We start from the raw sequence: 22,839 nt of genomic DNA on the forward strand, positions 1-22,839 counted from the left end.
TGATACTAGTGTATTCCTTTAAAAAACCTAACATTAAGTATGAGGAAAGAAACATTGCATGCTTCAAATGGGCGGTACTAGTGACGCTGGCTCCGCCCCGTCATTTAGCCACTCCCACACATCTGATTGATGCTACTCTCAAGACAAGCGGCATTGAGATTTCAGCGACAGTGTTAGAGACCAAAAATGTGTAGCTCCTGCTGAAAAACATGCAGTCCTCAGACCACATGATGTTTCATTTTGCTGGGGTCAAATCCAAGTGAGGTCTAGCAAAAGCATCGGTGGAATCCAGAGTTAAAAGACGGATTGTACAACAAGCACGAGCGATCAGCGAGACGAGATTTGAACGCGCTGCTGCCGTAGGAGATCAGCGGACGGCTGCCTGAGATCTATTCAACAACATTTCTTTGTTTCTCTGTGTAATTCCGGTTTTCTTTCGTCTTTAATATGGCGAGCGATTCTCCGGCACGGAGTCTGGATGAAATAGACCTCTCCGCGTTAAGGGTAAGTTATGTGTCCTTTATTGGAGATGCCCATTGATGTCTTTTGGTGTTGCGGTTGCGCCGTAATGGCAGGTGCAACAATCACTACAATAGTAGAAATGGAGTAAAATGTAAAATAACGGCTGAACGAACGGCGACAAGACGTTTTGTTTCTGAAGGACCGTTTACCTTTCTTGTTCAGTCGATAAGAAGCTGTGGAGGGTTGTATTTATCAGATCAAATAGCTGCTTTTTTAAACTTATTACAGATTATTGCAGAAAACGTCAATGAACTGATCTGGTTAATAAAATATTAATAACGCTCCGATTATCCTGATATCGCCAGTCTTTTTTCTTTGGCATTTTTTTGTGTATTGTACATGTTGTACTAGTCTATTCTATTAAAGTAGCCCTCCACGCTGACTGCTTGTCTTATAATCATTTGTTTTATCAGGACTTTGAATCAGTGACAAGGAAAAGGAGGAATCTTTACTAGAATTCTAGATTTAAACGCCAAGTTCTTTAATGTACTTTTTGTGGTCATGCTAATTTGTTACATTTTTGAAAAACGTCGGCAAAAAAATTATTGTAATGATCAAGAAATAGTGCTAGAATATTTTTAATATGTAACCTATAAAAAAGAAATATTTTTGTCACATGGCCACAAAATGGCTTCCTGCATGTTGATTATGGCACACTGACTTTGAAGCTTTATTTTTTATTTTTCTAATTTAAATACTATTTTTAAACAATTTATTCACTGCTTATTTTTGGAGGGCATTAACAGCTTTAAATTATTATTATTTTTTTCTTCTTCTTTGAGTAGCCTGTTTAAATAGTTACATCTTCTAGAACATTTTAACCTAAAAATATTTTTTCACCAAAAATATCACATTTATATTTGATTCAGAAATTGTAAACGCATTCATCACAGTAGAGGAATTGCATGTTTGAGTTGCAATTTATTGTATTCATAAAAGAAGTAATAGATCTGGACCAACAAGAAAAAAAAAAACCATCATTTACCCAAATTGGTTCTTTTATTCCACTGTTTGTTCAATAGAAACAAATTTGATCTTGCTGTGTGCTGCTGCAGGATCTGTCCGTGTCCAACCGGGAAACAGTGTGCCATATGCATGGCTTGATAAATGCTCAAATCCTTCTAATGCCACCAAATTACTCACAGCATGTTTTCCAGCGACTTCTGAGTGGATAAACTGGGTTACTTCCTAACAAGGCTCCGTTTTTATGTGTCGCTCCTCGGATTATAAAAACTGTGTCAGTCTGTCTAATTAGTGTGAGCGCGTACGTGTGTTGTCCTGTAGCTCAACTGGTAGCGCATACAGCTGACACGGCCTATAGGTCATGGGTTTGGTTCCCAGGGAACATAAATTGGATAAATGTATCTGCTAAATGCATGCATGCAAGTGTGAAAATATCTATACGTCTTATCATGACGAATGTGTGTGATTAAGTAAATTAGGCACAATATAACTGGATGGGCAGTTTAAGGATGCCCATATGGCGAGGCACAGTTTCACAGCAGCCGTAAACCAATTACCCTGTGTGCTGTAGGATCTAATGGGCTAAAGGGATGCACGTGAAGTGCTCTTCTTTCTCTGCTCGCGAGGCTAAGTAGCGCGTGGGATGGAAAGATTACAGCAGATAGCCCTTTGAGTGCTTTTGATTTGGCCATCCATTGTGTCTGGTGCATTAGCTTCACCTTCCCTGCCTCCTCACACATGGATCTGTTTGCACGTACATGCTTCAACACTACAGATCACATGGCGCCCCAGATGTTGCTCATATTTTGAATGGGATTAGGTTAAGTGTTAATCTCTGTTTCATACAAGCCATGCTCTCTGCCCTTCACCGAAGCAGGGTGATATGGAAGAAGTGAGTTTTACAGGCTGCTCACGCCACTTCCTGACTGTCGCTTTCAGTCGGTGGGGAAAATGCAGATTGTATTTTAAAAAAAAAAAAAGGCTTATGATTTGTCTGAAAAAGCGTGTCGGTTTGTACTTGAGTCAAAACGGACATTTAGGTGCTGATGTGACCTTATTTTTGCTGTCTGTCCAGAACTCTTACTAAATGTTTGTTTATAAAATGTCATATGTGCACCTGGGGATGAATCCTTTGCTTTTATCTTACTGTTCATTTAAATGTAGTCTGTCAAGTGTGTTTTCTCGTGCAGGTTGTGTTTGAGCGAGAACGGAAATAGGTCACCCAGAAGCAGAGCGCTGACATGTGCAGTAGTGGGGAAACATTTCAGTGCAGCACATGCTCAGATGGGCCATTCATAAACTCTCTCTCTGGCACAGAAGCGGAGGTCTGTGTCCCACATACATGGGAGCCATGTTTGGCATCACCTGGTCAGCCTCACCTAGTCCTGAGGGACGACATCTGAAAATGAGCTTCTGTGCTCTGACCACAAACCTTGAAATGAGATCCATGCCCTTTCTGTTTGTTGTCTGGCAATTTTTAGCTCCAAACACAAGTAGCGAGGACTTTGGTTTGTCGAGGGGTTGTGTACCGCACAGCAGCCGTGTTATTAGGGTTGGTTTTGATGTGGGTCGTCGGAATGACCTTCGTTCACCCTTATTAATGAGGTAGTGTTTTTCTCGATGCAGACGAGGTTTGTTTTACTCGTGGCTTTGACAGGCATGCGGTTTAGCTGTAGAAAGGGGCCCTGTTCAGTCAGCTGTAGCAAGACTCAAGGTTAAGTTCTTTTAAAACAGGATACGGGCCAATGATGTGACTGGTAATTTATTATTTTATTCAAAGATGCATTTAGAATGGCATTCATACTGTACATGCATTGACTTGGTTCTGGAGGCGGTAAAGTAAAAGAGTAAAAAGTGAAAAATATAAGTGTGATGATACAAATAATTATTTCATTATTTAATAATTACGAAACAATGCAGCATTTTAAAGAATGAAAGAACCTTTGAGATAGATAGATAGATAGATATATATATATATATATATATATATATATATATATATATGTGTGTTTTTTTTTAAAACCCTTTTATTATAGAAGGAAAACACTGTCGAGTATTCCAAAATCTTGTGGTGAGATTTAAAAAAAAAAAAAAAAAAAAAAACACACAACAGGAAATTATATTATATGGGAGAAACCTGGAAGATCATGATTGTTATCTTAAAATACTGCTTTTCAAACGTTTGGGTTTGGTATGTTTTTATTATAATTTAAAATAACAGATTTATTCAGCAAGGGTGCACCACTGTTTTCAAAATTGATGATAATAATAAATGTTTGTTGAGCAACAAATCAGCATATTAGAATGATTTCTGAAGGATCCTGTGACACTGACGACTGGAGTAATGATGCTGAAAATTCAGCTTTGCTTCACAGGAATAAATTGCATTTTAAAATGTATTCTAATGGAAAGCGGTTATATTAGGTTGTATAAATATTTCACAATATTACTGTTTTTACCAAATAAATGAGATGTCTTTCAAAAATATTAAAAATAAATCTTACCATCTCCAAACTTTTGAATAGTTATTTGCACCATAGAACATCTTAATCATATGTTTACCTTTGACTTGTTTTACACCACAACACATTTTTAAATTGAAATTCAAAACCATATTAAACCAACATAAAGCACAAAATACATTTCTATAAACTTGTCATCTGTGTTGAACATTTCCTTATGTGTACATATGTCACAGACCCAATCATGATAAAACGGCATGAATGGCGCTGTGCTGCTTGCTGGGAGTTTTTTTTTTTTTTTTTTTTTTTTTTTTATGGCTTGGAGTTAGGCCTCAAGAACCTGCTTTCATTCACACATCCTCTCAGATTGAGTCTCTGTGTGCTTTCCTTTCATTCAGCAGCTCGGTGGGTTAAAGAAAGGGTCCGGCGCTGTGAGGGCCAGGTGGTGCGCCGTCTGCTTCCCTCTCACCTGACTTCCGTACGCTCTGCTCCGCATGTGCAAAAGTGTAGGAGAGATGACGAGATCATACCTGCGCTCCTCAAAGAGCAGCAGTGACAAGACTCTGCGGGTGACAGCGTGGGGTCTGATGTCCTCCCTGGGTGCACCTCTTGTTTTGTGGAGGAATTATGTATATGTTAGTCACTTGCTGTCACACCCTGGCACTCCACCTGCATTCCATTCAATGCCGTTCTGCCCGAGGATGTCTTGTATAACTTTATTTTTATATGCACGTAGAGGTGGGCGATATGGAAAAAATATATCACGATTTTTATTTTTATTTTTTAGAAATATCATGATTCACGATTCTTTGTCATGTTGGTTTTACTATTTTGCAAGTTGTCTGAGCATTACAGCCAAACTAATTTCCCTGTTATAAAGACAAAGCCTTTCAAAAAAAAGAAGGAAAAAAAGGAATGGCAGATATTTAGGGCAAAGTGGGCAAAATAAAAAATCTTTGTCATTGTTCTTATTTTTTTAATAAGAAAGATAAAATAAAGATACACATAATATACAAATAAAACAAACGGTGCTTTATTTTCAGGTACAATAGGTGTGTTTAGCAGGAGCATTCAAGAATTTGAATGAACAAATATAAAAACAAAAAACTATATAGACTGATTCTTTAAGCAACTGTATTAAAGTTTTTCAGTCAACAGTAGTGAGTGATTTTTCTCTTTGCGTTTTGTTGTTTTATTAATGTTAAAGTAATAGTTCACCCAAAAATAAAAATTCTGTCATCGGTCTTTCCAGTCTGTCATAGTGTTTTATATTTATACCATCATTTACTCAAGTTGTTTTAAACCTGAGTGAGTTTCTTTCTTCTGCTGAACATAAATGCTATTTTGAAGAACCTAGAAAACCAAACAGTTGCTGGTCCACAGTGACTTCTAATTATTATTATTTTATATATATATAATTTTATATATATATATTGTCCTAATGTGGACCAGCAACTGTTTGGTTACCCACATTCTTCAAAATATCTTATTTTGTGTTCAGCACAAGAAAGAAATTAACACAGATTTGGGACAACGTGTGAGTGAGTAAATAATGACAGAAATGTAATTTTAGGGTGAACTATCTCTTTAATTACAGTCGGCTGAATGTGTAGTACGGTCCCTTTAAGACCTGCACGCGTCTAATATACAGGCACGTATACGTTTTTCTCTCAACTGTTTACTTTCATTTTAGACATAACCAACTGAGTCTATATGTAAATCTTGTGTGTTTTGCCAGTATTAGCGCTAAAGATAACTTAGTTCAGTAATCAGGCGCTGTTTAACAGGCTTTTTATTGCAAATGAAACATTTAACCGGCAAGGCTTGTGTGCAAATAATGTACTTTTGCGATCGCTGGATGTCGTGTTGTACGGAGGCGCCATAATGTGCACTGTAGCACGATACTACGATATTTCTTCGTAAGCAGATCGTGGAGACCTTTTTTTTTTTTATCGTCCACGGTCAGAAATATCGCACACCCCTATATGCACGCCACACCAAGAAAAGAAAATGCGTAGTTGCTGATAATGGACTGAACTGCCAGTTTTAGCAAAGCCACATCGAGATGCTCAAACTGAGGGTTGCAGAGAGCCGTCTCACCTCATGCCTAGCCTAGTGCTGGTGTGGTTAAAAGTGCTTGTGGGTTTTTGTGTTTTATGGTTGCAGTTAGCCTGTGCCCTGCAGCGTTAGCTGTCCTGAATCTCCCCTCCCATCCTCCATCTCTCCGTCACTCTGCCCTCCAGCAGACGTCCGCTGACCCACTTCCTGTCTTCGTGCTGAAGCGCAAATGTTGACTTTTTTTTTTTTTTTTAAATGTAGCTTCATTTAGCTAGATGTAAATCTCTTTTAAAATGTTTAATAAACTGCCACATCTGTTTAAAATGGCCTGTTTACACATGGAATTAAGATCCATCTCGGATGACCCATTCACATCAAGAGACTGTTTTGTCACTCACTACTTCTACTTGAATTCTAATTTAAGTACAAATGTGACATTGTGGTCTGAAATTATTTAACTCATTTTAGTCTAGCTCTTGTATTTGATATGCTTTACATGATCTATGCACCACTGCATGTTGATATCAGAAATATTGAAGTACACTTTGCTAGTTGAGTTAAGTGGTCTTTATCTGTCATTACACACTTCCTTACATGGTTTAATATTTTAAATAAATGCTAGCTGAGAGACTGTCACTGGAAAGAGTAACCTCTTATGAGTCCATTTTGAAAGGGTGTGACTGTCTCGTGAATGGATTAATGTCCTATAATTATCAAATGTTTGCAGATTAGTAATATGCACCAATTATTGAGTTTCTACAAGTCTGCTGAAACTCATTGGTAATCTGAAGAAAATCTGGCAAATTTGTGTTATGCACAGTGTCAAAGCTAAATGAAAATTAAAATAAAATTAAAATGGTTGCAGAATCATTCACTAGGCCTTTTCACTATAGACTTGCTTTCCATTCGTTGATGTCTATATACTTTAGATTATAGGTATAAAATTAAATACTAAAATAGATTTAGATTTATTTTATAGATCAGTGAACACATCACCACTCGTGTATCATCCAGAATTCAGAGTTTCCCACTTTTAAATACAGCTTGGCTCTGCTATAACTCATAATTATGACTCCAATTTCCAATTCTGCTCGCCGGGCACAAGATTAACAAGGCCATGTGGGTGGGAAAAATAACGTTATCCAATTATATTTTAGCCTAGCACATTTCCATCCAATCAATTTCTGTTAGATAGGTCGTGCCCTACACTGAATATGCTACCCCACTCTCTAATATGAAACGTAAATGAGTGGAGATACCACTAAGTTTTAAGTACACTTCACTAGTTGTGGTCTCTGTTAAGTGATGATCTTACATGGATTTTATGTGAATAGTAACTGAGACTGTCACTGTGAAGCGTAACCTCTTATGAGTCACTTTTGAATGAGAGTGTGACGGTCTCTTAATGTGCTGTCATTAGCAAATTAGCAAACTTTGTGAAGTGTCTTGCACTGATTTCGTTCTTGGTTGCATTAGAAAGAAATCCTTCAGCAGCGCTCTTAGTTCACTAATGTAAGAGTGTTGATATAGTCTGTTGGTCTGAGGCAGCGCTCCAAGACTCCTTCCTCTGCTTGTGTTCATGGAGATTGGCAGTATAGGATGTTAGCACAAATAGATGCCTGCCTCCCTTGATTGGGAATGAGCTTTGGTGGCCGGGATGGGATTTCGGAGCCAAAGGTTTATGTTATCGCTGTGGTATTGATCAGCGGTTCAGCGGACTTGCTGGGTGCCGTGTATTGATGTCGGAACCATTTTCTTCATTTGCCTTTTACATGACTCATTGGCTTGTGAAGACCAAAAGATGGCTCGAACCTCCTATCCCTCCACAGACACATTGTTTTATGGTGTGTCAGATGTTTTAGAGAACAAATTGGGTTGAGAGAAGCCTAAGGGAATCGTTAATTACGTGCGTATTCGTGTGCAAACACCCTTGCTTCCAAAACGTCTCTCCGCATTCTCTAGGATTACAGGAGTGTTTGTTGACAGTTAGAGATTTATTACCTTGGTAAATGAGAAAATATTTTGAGTGCTCACTGTAATTACATACTAGTATGACCAAGATGTTATATAACAGCATTTGCGTAATGTCACGTTTTTAAAAGGGTTAATTCACCAAAATGAAAATTGTCATCATATACTCACCCTCTTGTCGTTCCAAACTGATGATAATAGTTTACATAATATTTTTTCACCTAAGAGATTTGTCACTTCGTTAAAAGGCCATTGCACCAAAACTTTGATGCTTCAAAAGTTCACGCATGCATTGTAAAAGTAATAAAACCATATGAATTAAGTGGTTTAGTCCAAGTCTTTAAAAGAGGCACAATATGGCAAACCGATTTAGTTTAGCCTTTTATTCACATATAAACAACTTTCTGAACCGTCACATTTTTGGGGGTAATTGACTTTCAGTGAAGGGACAGAAATCTCTCAAGTTTCAATAAAAATATCTTAATTTGTGTTTTGAAGATAAACGAAAGCCTTATGGGTTTGAACAACATGAGAGTGAGTAAATGATGACAGAATTTTCATTTTTAGGTGAACTATCCCTTTAATTGGTATGCTGCATATAATTTCAAATAAAAGGGAATCTTGACATGAATGTATTGATTTAAAAATCATATAAAATCCATTGGATTAACCTATTACCCCCCCTATTGACTTTGTTGTTTTTTTTTTGGAGTACATCCTGCTCTATATTATAGTATATCATATCACATACTGATGGCCGTGGAAATATATCTGTGGTACAGTATCTGATACCATAACATGGTAATTATTACAGTCCTTTACCATTGCCATATAATTCTAAATAAAATAATATGGTGTATGTGTTTTGTGAAAATTAGGTTTGAAAATGTACATAAACATGTCATGTGAGAGACTTTTGAGTACTTTTGTGTATTTTTATGAAAACGAGTGTTCATTTTGATTCTAAAACAGAATTTAAGACAATTGATGTGACCTACCAATATACCCTGATTCTGTGTCATTATGTAGCACGTGAATGTAAGCGTGTTGTGCTCACATTGTGCCTGAGCCTCAGCTTTTTCCTGCGGCATATCAAATATGGATGTAGACAGATAGATTTGTGTGTGTTTGGCAGAGGAATTCAGGCATTATGAAATGTTTGGAGTAAACAGCATCTATTGTAATCCAGAGCCAGAGTCAAGCAGACTGATTATCCAGAAAATGAAGAGGAAAAGAGAGAGACCGTGGACACCCCAAACACCTGCTCTGAATGTTTAAAATCAGCTGCACCCCCTTCCCTACAAACTCCACCGATGTATGATGTTTTAAAATAAGTTCACACAGCAATGAATAATTTACTCGCCCTCATGTTGTTCCAAACCTCTGACTTACTTTCTTTTGTGGAATGGAAAATTAGATATTCTGAAGACTCATTTGGCCACTCTTTACCAAGCAGTGGGGACTGGTGATTTCAAGCTGGGCGAAAAATATCCACTAAATATTGCTATACTCCAAATCTTAGGAAGCCATACAATGATCTATTTTCATAGACAGAAGAGTTTCCATAGTTATTAACATCATAAATCTAGCAAAGGACTTTTTGCAAAGTATTTTTAAAAAATTATTTACATTTGTAACACTCTTAGTTTTTAAAAATTTAATTCAAAGGTAATATAAAACAATGTATAGCTGCTGTGAGTTTTTAATATAGTAGTGACAGCATAAGCAACATAATCGATTTCTCAATTATTATTATTATTATTATTTTTTCAGAATTTCACAGAAATGCTATTGTGGATTTCTTTTTATTTTGCTATTGGAGCAAATGGGAAGGCAAAAAAGTAAATTTAAAAAAAAAAAAAAAAAAAAAAAAATGGCTTACCCAACTGATGACTTTCACTTCTGAGAACCCCAGAAACATGAAAAGGGTCGATAGCTTTGTCTGATGAACAGACTGAAATTATTCATATATATTTATATTATTCGTACTCCTATTACTTCATTCAGAATTTTGTAAAATGAGTTCTTTAAAAATGTCCAACTGTGAATTAAAAAGAATGATTCATTGATTCGAACGTCACTATTTTGCTCATAAGAACTAGGATAGATTTTTAATGAATAACAGGATTTGGAACAACATGAGAGTGAGCATAATGGCAGTTTTAATTTGAGGCAACTATCCCTTTAATAGTGTTGTGGCATCTGTTCACCTTATAAAAGTTGCAGAAGCAGCAGTTATGAAGGGGGAAAGTATGCAAATTTGCATAGGCTAATATTTAACTGTAGCAGTTGCTACTGGTTTTCCTTGAGTTGCATCAACTGTGTATTTTAGCTTCTGTTGTGCCTCTGCCTCTATAAATAAACACCTTTCAGGCTGTCTTTCCCTTCCACTCAGCCTAGTGCTGCCATGTTAGTTTTCTGTCAGGCAGGTCAGCTTGACGGTGGGAACCATAACACGGTATTCTGCTCATGTTTGCTTGAACAACAGAAACCTGTGTGATGTGCAAGGTTGTTAACTCCTCTCTGTCCATCACGCTCTCGCTGACAGTTTGCACGCTGACCCTCATTTTCAGATGAACCAAGATGGGAAGGTATGCAGGGAGAATGTGCATCCTTCCTCTGTGAGAAGCCAGAAGGAGAAATAAAGAGCGAAACACATTTCCATAGACACAGTGACTGACACGTCTGCTGATGCAGCCGGAGAAAAGGGCCGTCCTGCCAGTCTTGTCAGACAAAGCACAGACCCAGCATGAGATGACTGGGGTGAAGGAGAGGGGGAAAACAGCCATGAGACCTCTGTGAAGAGAAGAATGGCTGAATAAGGGAAATGGTCAAGACACCAGCTGTAGAATGAAATGACAAAAGACAATATATTCATAAGAAATGTTCTTTAGCATTCGCCTGCATCCATTTTTTATATACCCCATTCAAAAGTAGTAAGATTTTTAAATTTATTTTTGAAAGACTCATGCTAAACAAGGCTGCCTTTATTTGATCAAGTGTATATATTAAATCCAGCAATACTGTGAAATACTGTATGATTTTAAAATTATTTTTATTTTAATATTTTTAAAATCAGTGTCCATTACTCCAGTCTTCAGTGTCACACAGTGCTTCAGAAATCATTCTAATATGCTGATTTGATCCTCCAGAAGCATTTCTTATAGTTATCAATATCGAAAACAGCCATTTAATATTTTTTTATATATATATATATATATATATTTTTTTTTTTTTTTTCAGGATTCTTTTTTTTTTTTTTTAAATGGACAGTGAATGCTAAAGAATTAGATATACATATATATAATATACATATACTCATACACATATATTTATACTTTTATATGCACTTTTTATGATCATGGGTCATTTATTTTTTACATTAGCTTATCTTTGCTCACTTAATTTTTAAATAACACTGTTAAAAGTAATCTTTAGCAAATCTGGAAATGAATATCCATTTTTTTCATGCTGTACATTAAAATGTTCAACTCATCCTCAGTGGTCAGTGTCATGTGATCACAGCTGACCTCCCCCATGTCTTTGATAAGGTTCGATTTGGGATTAAGATCTGCTTAAAAGCTTCTGCTACGAATGGCCCCATGAACCCATTGGATGGACAGACATCTTTCAGCATCGACAATGAAGGTTGTTGAAGCAATTTCAACTAAGCTCTCAGCGTTGAGACCACCTTGGCGTGAAATGGAGTTTGGGAATGGCCATAAACCCAATTGTTTTCCTCTAATGTTATAGGAACAGCCAGAAGTCACTCAGAATCGACAGATCCAGTTTTTACCTTGAGGGTAAAAGTTTGCACAGCTATTATTCTGTATAGACAAATAGTTCTTTTTTTGAAAAAAGTCTGCTAATTTTGTGTAATTACATTAGTCTTCAATAGACAGATGATTTATTTTGTCTAGAGCTTGTTGTGAAAAAACAAATCAACTGAAAATAAGTGAGCCCTTGTTGGATAATATTGGCAGCACAACAGCGAGGAACAGGGCCAACAGGTTGACTGGATTACCTTGCTGTAGACATCATACATCATGATTTATAGACGTGTATGGTTCTGTAGAATTGTTTTCTTTTACATTTCTATTGATGTGGCTTTAGGTGTTGCCAAAACAGAAAATGCAGACTGGTAACCTGCTGATTGTTGGAGATTTGTGCAATATCTGTCCCTTGCTTTCTCACATTTTGTACTGTAGATTGTCTCTTCTTGACACTGGTTTCCCAGTGGCCTTACAGCTTTGGCTAACAGACAAGCCACATATCCGATCAATTAAACATTTAGTTTCACAAGTAGTGTTGTGTGGACTGTCTAGAGTCGGCAGCTTGTGTGAACAACACTGCAGCTTGCATATTTTTTTTTTTTTTGCCAGTCAGCATAAGGACAAGATATTACTCATCCCTAGAGAGCCAAACCATGTATTCATCCTCAGCTCTTTAGGTGATGCATTGAGAAAGAAATAAGCTACAAGGCTTCTATGCATTGTGCAATGCTTCCTACATTGAACAAAGTTACTTAACTTGACAAAATGTGTTCATTTGGAGAGCCCTGCAATGTCCTGTGTAAAATTATGTATTATATATTTACATTATTATAGAGCATCATACTTGACTTCCTAAATTGTTGCAATATTAAAAATTATAAATTTATCAAATTGTCCCCCCCCCCCCATTTAAATGTCCTCTGAACTGTTATGTAACCAAAAACTGTTTAGTATGACCTAACTTGGTATTGTACAAAAGTGGTGCGCAATCACTTGTGTGTAAATTTCCTTGTCTCTGTTCGTTCTGAAAATATACAGCCCTTATTATTTGCAATCTCACTTAAGTTGACTGAATAATATCCTGTGAAGTCCACTTAGCCGGACACTATTGGGCAATTGGAACGTACCCATAGTTTAGGATTAGCCATAAATTATGGTGAATGTTGGATTTACACTCTGCAGCTTAACTATTAAGAGCGGTGCATGTACAATCATGGAAATGAGTCACATTTGTGTGGACCTCCTCTCATGTATACTAATGTGGTGGTTGATTCTTGTCCGAGTTTAGATTTGGAATCTCACCGTCTGTCAGTAGTTCTCAGTGGAGCGCAAACAAGAGAAAACATCCAAACGCACAATACCGGTTTTGTCCTCTGAGCAATGTCATCTTTAAAGATATCACTCCCTTTTCACCGTTTTATCGCAACGGCTTTCTGTTGAACAGAGATTGGTGATTGTGAGCAGGCTTTTGATGTTTAAGGTCACAAACTCGACCAGGTGGTGTTTGGGTGAAGCCAGATTAAATGGCACACAAAATGGCCTGTCTTTTCTCTCTGAATCGACTCTTATTTAGAGTTTCTTTGTTTAGGTGTTAGATGGAGTGTTGGATTTAAATCTCACACTTGGTTGGGTGCTGGCCATGAGAGATGGTACACCGCAACAGTTGTGTGATGGAGGACACCAGGGGTTTTTGTGTTTGTGTGAGCTGAGAAGCAATTAGCTTGCTGCTGGAAACACTGTGCTGTTTATTAAAGCCAACATGGAATCACAGTTTCTTTCCTTGATACATGTTCCTGTTGTTATTGTGAAGGATTCATTGGTGCACATTATTCAGTAAAAAAAAAAAAAATCAACAACTCTCCTTTCTGGCTGATGTCATGCCAGCCATTTTTTAACTTCTCCTTTACAACCATTTTCCAGATGGATACAATTTAAGTGCCTCCCTCTTTTTCACTGTAGACACACCACATTATGCAAGTAAAATGAGTTTGAGAAATCATAGAGATTGAAAACATCAGAAAAACCACAAATATTTAAATTATACTACCAGAGTGTTGTTTTTCTCTGTATGTTTGTAATTTTGCTGACCATAAACTTTGCTCTTTTTTTTTTTTTTTTTTTTCAGGACCCTGCAGGAATATTTGAGCTGGTGGAGCTGGTTGGGAATGGCACGTATGGTCAGGTGTACAAGGTAAGAAACTTATATTGCATTCTTTTTTAAATAATTGCTTTTCCATAACATTTTTGCTCCAAAGCTGCTTTTTGAGCTATGGAAACCAAAAGCAAAAAGATTTATTTGATGTTTGTTTGAATGTCTGGCTGGGGTTTGAGGGGTATTTCAACCAAAACGTTTTCCATCTAATAATCCACATTTCTTTCCAAACCAGTGTGACTAGATGCAGGACGCAAACAATGGCATTTAGGAGGACTTAGAATATAGTGCACTAGTCTTATAGACTACTGTTACAATACTTGTATTGTGCTTTTTCTGTACTATGGAGCTTGAGAGCAGGGCTGTCCCAAGCATGGAGATGGGCCTGGTGTGAGTTAGAGAATACAGGTCCCTGAACGGTCCCCAAATCAGCCCCCATGGATGGCTCTGCTTGATTGACATGGTCACCATTTACTTCCATTAAATGAAAGAGAGCAACATCAACATTCTACTTAACATCTCCTTTTTTGTTCTACGAAAGAAAGTCAGTCCTACAGGTAGAGGATGATTTTTGGGTGAACTCTCCCTGTAAACCCTGAACTGTGCTGGGCGTCTTCTGATTAGAGTATTAAACTGTTCAGTCAGATAAGGTCCTTGCACATCCCACCAGAACAGCATGCGGCCACAAAGCTGCGCCCTGCTGCGGAGCCAGGACATATGCTTGGGAGGAGTAGACAGGAACGACGAGAAGGGAGGCCATGAGATAGAGGGGGAAGCAGTGGAGGGAGGGGGATGAGAGCTGGCTCTGTGCCGGAGTTAGCAAATAGAACCTAAAAGAAGTTCTTTAGTGGGTGGAATGTGATAAGAGAGTGTCTGATGTACATGCATCTCTCTTTGCCTTGAAGCTGCAGACACAGACACACGTTTCAGATTTGTGGAGCGAGACGATCTGTGCTCAGACGGGGAGGAGAATCTCTTCCGCTCGGCTTCTTTCTGGTCTCTTAGTGGGGTTCTGCTCTGTCATTCCAGTTTGCCCTTCACGTCTCAGACATACAGAGCAGGTCTGAGTGCACAGGTGTATGTGGAGGAATTCTGGTTGGTGCACCTTAAGCACACCTCATCCACTTCAGCTGAACCTGTCTGCCCCTTCATTCCCTCTGGTAACAATCTCTGTACGATTTACATGGTTACATTTATTGCACATGAGATGGAATCAAATGCTGTGGTTGACGACATTGATATCCTTTACTTTGTATTCATGCAGCATCAGCCCATCTAGTCAGGGGTTTGGAAGTAAGAATGGCATTATGGTTTGGGGCCGGTGTGAGAGGCATTCTGGCCTGTTTATGGAACCTTCACTTACTACCGATTGAGCTGGTGCAGCATTTATGCCTCTGATTCAGTTTGCATTGGCGTAGAGTTGCTCTTGAGCATTCTGCTTTTGAATGGCCAACATCCTGCAGAGTTTATCTCCGGCGCACCTGCCTGTAAATTTCAAGTAATCCTACAAACTTTGATTAACACATTCAGGTGCATTTAATTATGGCTGGAGCTATGCTCTGTAAGATGGTGGCCCTCTAGGTGCAGAATCGAACACCCCTGAGGGAACAAAAGGACTGAGTAAACAAACAAGGGGTCATGCAAAGTCGGTTTAAAAGAACTTTTATTTCACTTTGAATTCCAAGTTGTTTGTTGGAAATGTGACTTTGTTAAACAGGGATAGCCTAATCAGTTTCTAGAGGGCTAGCATCCTGCAGAGTTTACTGTAGCTCCGACCCCAATCAAACTCAGCTGAACCAGGTGTGTTTGAATAAGTTTGGAACTGATGTTTGCAAGAGGGTAGTCCGTCAAAAGCACAGTTTGCTACCCCTGCCCCAAAGAAATCTTAAAGTTTGATGTATGTTGAGAACAGGGGTATAGACCCACTTTGCACTAACCGCAAGCGAACACAGCTGATCCTGTTAATCAAGGTTGAATCACAGACAGGTGTGTTGGAGCAGGCTTGGAACCAAAGTCCGTGGAAACAAGCAGGAGCAGGGTTGGATACCCCTGGGTCTGACACTTAAATTTAGTTGCTAAAAACTAGCAGAATTCTTTTAGTTTAGCCTCAGGGCTGTTGAAATTTTCTGTGGATTACAAAAACTTGCTTACTGTACTATACTGTCCCATTGTTTTGAGATTTTGTGCTTTGTAAGAAAGTGAAGAATTTCCATTTCAGCTGTCCTGGCTGACAGTCAATGTAAGATCTGCCTGGTGAGACACTTGAAACCGCCAGTGAGCACCTTTCCTCATCTCATTCATAATGGAGAGGCAGCTCTTCCAGTTCCTGGAAAGACAGGTCCGCAGCTGGATCCCTGAGGTCTGACTGTCACCACCTTTCCTACGCGGAGGCTGGATTTGGATGTGGGTCATTGCATAATTCCACTCTGCCACATTTAGTTTTTAACGAAACCAGCTCTCTTTTCTCCTTCCGATACTTTATTTGAGATCAGAAATATGCTGTTGGCTCATGTGTTTGGTCAGACAGGAACTGATATGGCTAAATTGTATGTTTCTTAGCATGGGATAGGTTTATCTTTTTTTACAAGTGGATCTTCCAGACTCTTTTGTTCATAGCTGATGCTATGCCGCCGCCTCTTAGGGCTTGATTTGACACAGGACCCTCGAAAGAGAATTGAGGTTTAGTTGTTCTTGTGGGGTTTTTTTTTTTTTCTTTTTCTTCAAGAATATTTTCAGCTCTGCTTGGGACAGCACTTCTTTTGTTGCAGAAATAGTAGCACTTTTTTCTTCATTCAGCCCTATTGGAGAAAAAGAGGCAGGATGTGGGCGCTCCTGAAAGTGCATCAGTAACTGCAGGGTCTCATTTGAGAGCAGAGTCCTGGTGCTCAAGTTATTTTGGATGACATTGACCTATTTTTGGCTCTGCTGCTGGATAAAAAATATCTCTAAATGGCTCCTTGTGCATTAGAGACACCTTGTCTGAGCAGAGACACCTGCTCTAAAGACCTGTGTGGAAAAGCTCTCAACTCATCCCTCTCGGGCTCTTTTTGTTTCTTTTCTTTATTTCTGTCACAATATGTGAATGTCAGGCTAATGCCTGTATGTGAAAAGTTTTTTGTTGTTTTTGTGTGATATCTGTAAATCATGAAGATCGTGTGGTCTATGAATTCCAACCAGGCTGCGTTTCCCAAAAGCATCGCAAGCCTAAGTTGATCGTAGAACCATTGTCACCAATGGAGCTACGATCATCTTAGATCTAAGATGCTTTTGGGGAAACAGCCCAGTACTGTTCCCTGTACTTTATTATTATTATTATTATTATTATTATTATTTATTATTATTATTATTTATTATTATTATTTATTTTATTTTTTTTATTGGGCCATTATAATGCAGTTTTTAATGCTCCTTACGCCACACATATACAGTAAGAGCCTTTGAAATGGGTCAGAATAATGCCCGTTGTAGTTTAAATAAGCCACATCACATCGCATTGACTCATAGGATGAAATCATTTCAGAGCTCAATGCAGGCATGAGCTTGGGTGGAGCGACGTTACCAGAACTGAACGCTTTTTCCCTGTGTTGGTGTGTTATGCTCTGTTATGGCTCATTCAAAGTTGTGAGAGCAGTTGAATAAGACATAATTTGTGTTGTTGTTACTGATGGTGACTCAGATTCTCACAGAGCTTGTATATCTCGGTTGGTTTCGGGTCTGTAGGGTGACTCCTGCTGTAAATGCGACTGAGACATTGGTCCTGATTCCACACTGCTGACGGCATGCTAAATCATGTTGTACCCTTTGTTGAATAATTGGATCTGTTTATCCAAACACAGAACCCAATGTATTATAATCTGTTTCAGCTAGTGAGATTTCACAGTTTTGAATTACAATTTGCATACCAAAACAATCTTTACCTTATCAACACTAATATTTAACTTTTTAGATAAAGCTATCTAGCAAGTAAACTGCTATTTCCCAAGTAAACAGTGCTTTAAAAAATTCATGGAATTATTCATAACAGGTAAAGTCAACCTATAGAGTAAGGAAGAATAGAGTAAGGTTAAAAAAATGTTGTGAGTATATCTAATAGCAGTATCAAGTATTCAAGTGGACATTCAGAACTTGAAAAAATACAAACATAATCCAACATAGTATAAAACTATTTAGAACTGTTATAGAACTAGTTTTTATTGATGAATGTTAGATTTAATGCATTAATACTAGGGATGTCGCAATTATTCAATCTAAGCAAGATTGAGTACACGTTATTATTTGAGTACACAAATATAGCAAATATAGAAGTGGAATAAAAGTAGCATTTTCCATGTCTTTAAGATTTTAATACTAAAATATTTACATTCACTCAACCCTCTGTTGTAATATAAGTCTTACTTTTACAATTTATTGTATAAATCCAATTTCAATGTGACTAAATGACGACTTAAGGTGTGTTGTTGTTGTTTACAATTATTTGTTTGAGTTTCATGACCTTGACAGTCTTAAGCAATATTAATTTAATGCTTTTGGAGTTTGATTGTGAATCAGGCCTGTAATTGGCAGCTAACTCAACTATTTATTTATTTTTTTCTCCTAGTATAGGCTGCTTTGTGTTCAGCAGCCTAGTTAAAATTAATAAAAAATCTGTTGACAGGCTGTCAGTAGGTACCCTTGGAAGTCGCCCTTAGGTCATTTGATCTCACCATGCTCTAACATCTGTGTACAGTTTGTCAGCCAGTGAATATGAGTCTGCCAAAGCTTGTTTTCACTATGGTACAGGTTTCAATCAGATCAGCATTGTCTTATCTTGCGTTCATAATGCACAAGCAGTCATGCGATTTTGTAAGACTTGCAGTGATATTTTGATTTGATAGACAGTTGAGATCTAAAACCAGCACTGTTTTTGTATGATTCATTGATGAATCATGGATGTCGCAAACATTCACATGGTGCATTTTGAAATATGTTGTCTCAAAGTGTCTTTGCATGTTTTTGAACTTTCCACACTTTGCTGGTTATGATTCTCCACATTTACATTAGTGTCTAGTCATAATGCCCTATGTTGCCTTCTCATTTTGAGATTGCCATATTAGAGATCCATGCCATGATCCCTATATGTTCACAGATCAATCATGACAAGATTAAACAATATCCAGTCATTTGCTCCCCTTTCTTCATCATATTTCAAACGTTTAACATGCATCAAATGGTGGGGTGTGGTTTGTCATGTCTATACATGTCCCTCTCTTGAAACAAAACAAGTCTCCTTGCAAAACCCCCAACCGGATGGTCCACTGGAGACTTTTCAGTCACCCAAAGAACGGCATTTGTGCCAAGAGATGTATTAAGGAAAACCAAGTAGGTGTTTCCCCGTCATGTTTTTGACTAGGGCCATGCCCATAAAGGAAAATGTGTTCTGCAGTGCCGTAATAATGGTTGCACATACTTGTATAATTAAACATGCAACACGGGTACGGGAAATGGCACCAACTCCCCTTCCTTCATTTGATTTCCTTGTACACTACCAATCAAAAGTTTGAAAACATTTGACTGAATTTGAGAGCCTGACATTATACACTTTAATGGTTCACATATCCTGTGGTGTGGACTTGATCTACTCGGTCTAAAGCTATTTAAACATTTTGTTCATTGTTTTATAATTGTTAGGCATGCAGATTTTGTTAGTTCATATCAATTGATTTGTTCTTTGAAAATAATTGTTTACAAAAACATTATGGATCAACTACCCAATTGTGTTTCTCATGATGTAATATTTTGATCGGAAAGAGATTGCGCTTAAATGCTTAATTTACAAATTGGACAAATATGGTTGTTTTGAAAAGAAATTCATTTATAGGTACAATTTATATTTTTCTATATCTGATTATGTGTTTGAAATAATAACTTGTTTCATAGTTTTATGAAACTGGTTTGGTTAAGTGAAAAGTGGAAATGATTATAATAGACAGAGCTGGGTAGAATACACTCTTAAAAAAAAAATTGTGCTATATAGCACCAAAAGTGTTTCTTGACTCGTAAAGAACCTTTAAAGGGGCTTAACAGGTTCTTTGTACGGCAGTGGTGCTATATAGCACCTTAATCACCCCAAAGAACCGCTGAAGAACCATACAGGAGCTTAACGGGTTCTGTATATGGTAGCGGTGCTATATAGCCCCTCAGTCATGCCAAAGAACCACTGAAGCACCAAGATTTGGTGCTATACAGCACCAAAAGTGGTTCCCCTATGATTACGAGCCAAAGAACCACTTTTAGTGCCTTTTTAAGAATGTACTTCTAAATTGTAGTATGTTACTGATTCCAAATTACGTGACAAAAATAGTAACGTAATCCAATATGCATCGTGGATAATATAATCAGACTACTTTTTGATTACTTTTAGATTACTTTTTATCCAAGTCATTTATCACAATGATTTTAATAGGATATTCTCATACCATATTGATACAAAGAATAAGAAAATGTATTCCATTTGTTGTAATTAATAACATGAAGTGCATTAAATATTACAACACTTGGTTTCCCAAACTGGGGTTTGTAAATGAACTGCAGGGCCTTCTTGAGTTTAATAAAAAGCTAATAATTAAGTCATAAAAATGGAAAATTAAAATAAATCAATTTAGAATATCAATCAAAATAAAAGACTACAAAAATATTTAATTTGTTTACCTGCATGTCATGTGACCATTAACCATCAGAGAACTGTGAACATGCAAATGTGATACTTAATTATTAAAATATTTATTTTAAAATCTTAGGGCACCTCAAGTAAATATGAAAAATGTTCAGATGACAAAAAGTTTGGGAATACCTACATTACATGTAAATAAGAAATAATGTGTTTTTTAAAATTGTGCATTTTTTGTGTGAATGTCCCCAAAAGTGGAAGACTTTTTTTAGATTTTTCTAAAATTTGTCTGAAAGCGCTTCTAGGTGGATTTCCTTTTCCTCTTTCTCTTTGTCTAGAAAGACATTTCACTATTAGACCACACAGGCTCTTTGTATTAATATTATCATGGGGGACACAATTTGCAGTTAGATTTATTAGCTCTGGCCTACAACCATCAATCTTGCACTTCCAAAAAACACATTTAATCTCGTTCTCATTCTGTCCTCCTCTTTGTAAGTTAATTCCCTTTATTCCACAACTCTCAGAAGCAGAACATCTGTCGTTCTAATACATATTCCTCTCTTTCTTTCTCTGACTTTGTTCTCATTCGGTTAAACATTCGACTACTTTTATATATAGCGATGTAGAATCGCTAAAAGTTCCAAAGATAGAAAGATTGTTAAATCTGAATAATTTAAAGCTCTTCCTCAGAGCCCGTTGAATATTTCATTGGGCTTTTTAGTGCCGAGGTTCTGCTCTATAACACACATATTTGCTTGTGTATGTTGCCTGTTGCTAAAATTCAGCTAGTGGGAATGATGAGCTCATGCGGAGATGCCTTGTTAATTACAATTCTTACTCTTTACATAATTCATGCCACGATAACACGGAGAAGCGGTGGTGAATGTTGAAAACATAGAGGAACCGTAGAGGAGGTGGAGGAAGAATGTTGGTTTTGTTGCTTGCGTTCGTTAGTTTGTATCTAACTAGAATATGTTGGAGGCAGCTCTCTGGGGGGCCCAAGGCAAATGAGGCGTCCGTGGTGTTCGAGGCAGGCCTGTGATGAGGGGTGATTAAGCTGCCGATTGCCCCACTGCTACAGTAATTAAAGCAGTTCGCTATCTCTGTTGTGCTCTGCTATTTGCCCATTCATGGAAATGCATGACTGGAAGCGGAAGAAGTAGTTTTAAACAGCCTGAGCTCCTCTACCCCTCACCAACAGGTCCCTAAATGACAGATGGCGTGCATCCTGGCATTTGGCCGCAATGCTCTAAGCGCTCGGGCATGAGGCAGTGCTTCTTGTTGGCTTGTGAGTTCCCTTCTCCGACTATTATGGAAAAACATTTCCTAGTCTTGAATGAGAAAAAAAACAAAAATAATAGCTTATATTTCCTTTATTGGTGCCTATAACTCATGAATGGTGTTTTAATTGACAGTAATAGCAAACTAATGCATTGTTGTCCAGGAATTAGGCAGCGGCCTTATGGAATAAAGAATGCATGTATTCATCTTCCTTATGGCAATATGTACCACCTGCTCCCCCAGCATGCTTTATTATTATTTAAAAGCAAGATCGCATATCACCCAGAAGATTAGGGGCAGATTAAAAATGAATATGTAATCATTTTATCCATATCCATCATGATCGGCCACCTTCAGTTGCTGGTTTGGAAATGTGGATTGAGGAGAAAACGTAGGTGTAAATTATCTTTATACATTTAGAACGTTTACAAATTTTCAAAGCTTTTGAAAAGTTCAACAATGGAATTATGCTAATATATATATTTTATTATTTAATCGGAGTATTATGTAATTTTCATTTAAATTTTTGTACTTTTTAAAAAAAATTTTTTTATTAGTTTGAGCTTTTATTTATTTAAGAGTTAGTAATTTACTTAAACTTATTTCAGTTAACTGCCAAAGCAACATTCATTTTTTTTTTCATCTAAAAATGTACATTTTATTCCAGTTTAATTTCAAATTGTAAAACCTTTTTTTTTTTTTTTAAGTTTTCTATTTAGTTAACAGTAGCAGTCCTTTTTGACATTACATTGCTACTGGTTGGGAAAAGTAGCCTTTTACTGGAAAAAGTACAGTTAGTATTTTGAGAATGCTGGTTTTATTTGGTTGCTCCTCAACACTGCTGTAAATGCAGTGCGACAGAATTCCTGCTGTTCATGGCATGACACTTTTACTTTTCAAACCAAAGCTGAGGAGGCTAATCAAATATTTAGGGGGGTGTGTGGGTGTGTGTGAGAGAGAGAGAGAGAGAGAGAAGCTAGAGAACGGATAAGGACAAGGCCAGACTTA

The 22,839-nt window shown here is 37.4% G+C and overlaps 1 protein-coding gene across 8 annotated transcripts in view; it reads left to right on the forward strand.

Annotated features, from left to right (window-relative positions):
- The first annotated feature begins 123 nt into the window (after nucleotides 1-123).
- Nucleotides 124-22,839, forward strand: part of tnika (TRAF2 and NCK interacting kinase a) — an 86,537-nt gene continuing 63,821 nt past the window's right edge. For 2 of the 8 annotated variants that reach the window (XM_058798434.1, XM_058798442.1), the window contains exons 1-2: nucleotides 124-504; nucleotides 13,875-13,940. In XM_058798434.1, the coding sequence (XP_058654417.1) occupies nucleotides 448-504; nucleotides 13,875-13,940 (123 nt within the window). In that variant the 5' untranslated portion in view covers nucleotides 124-447. The remainder of the gene's footprint in view (nucleotides 505-13,874; nucleotides 13,941-22,839) is intronic. The other 6 variants (XM_058798447.1, XM_058798452.1, XM_058798480.1 and 3 more) reach the window with 4 other exon arrangements.

This window comes from Onychostoma macrolepis, chromosome 02 (assembly GCF_012432095.1).
Source record: "Onychostoma macrolepis isolate SWU-2019 chromosome 02, ASM1243209v1, whole genome shotgun sequence".
In the NCBI taxonomy this organism is placed as follows: Eukaryota; Metazoa; Chordata; class Actinopteri; order Cypriniformes; family Cyprinidae; genus Onychostoma; species Onychostoma macrolepis.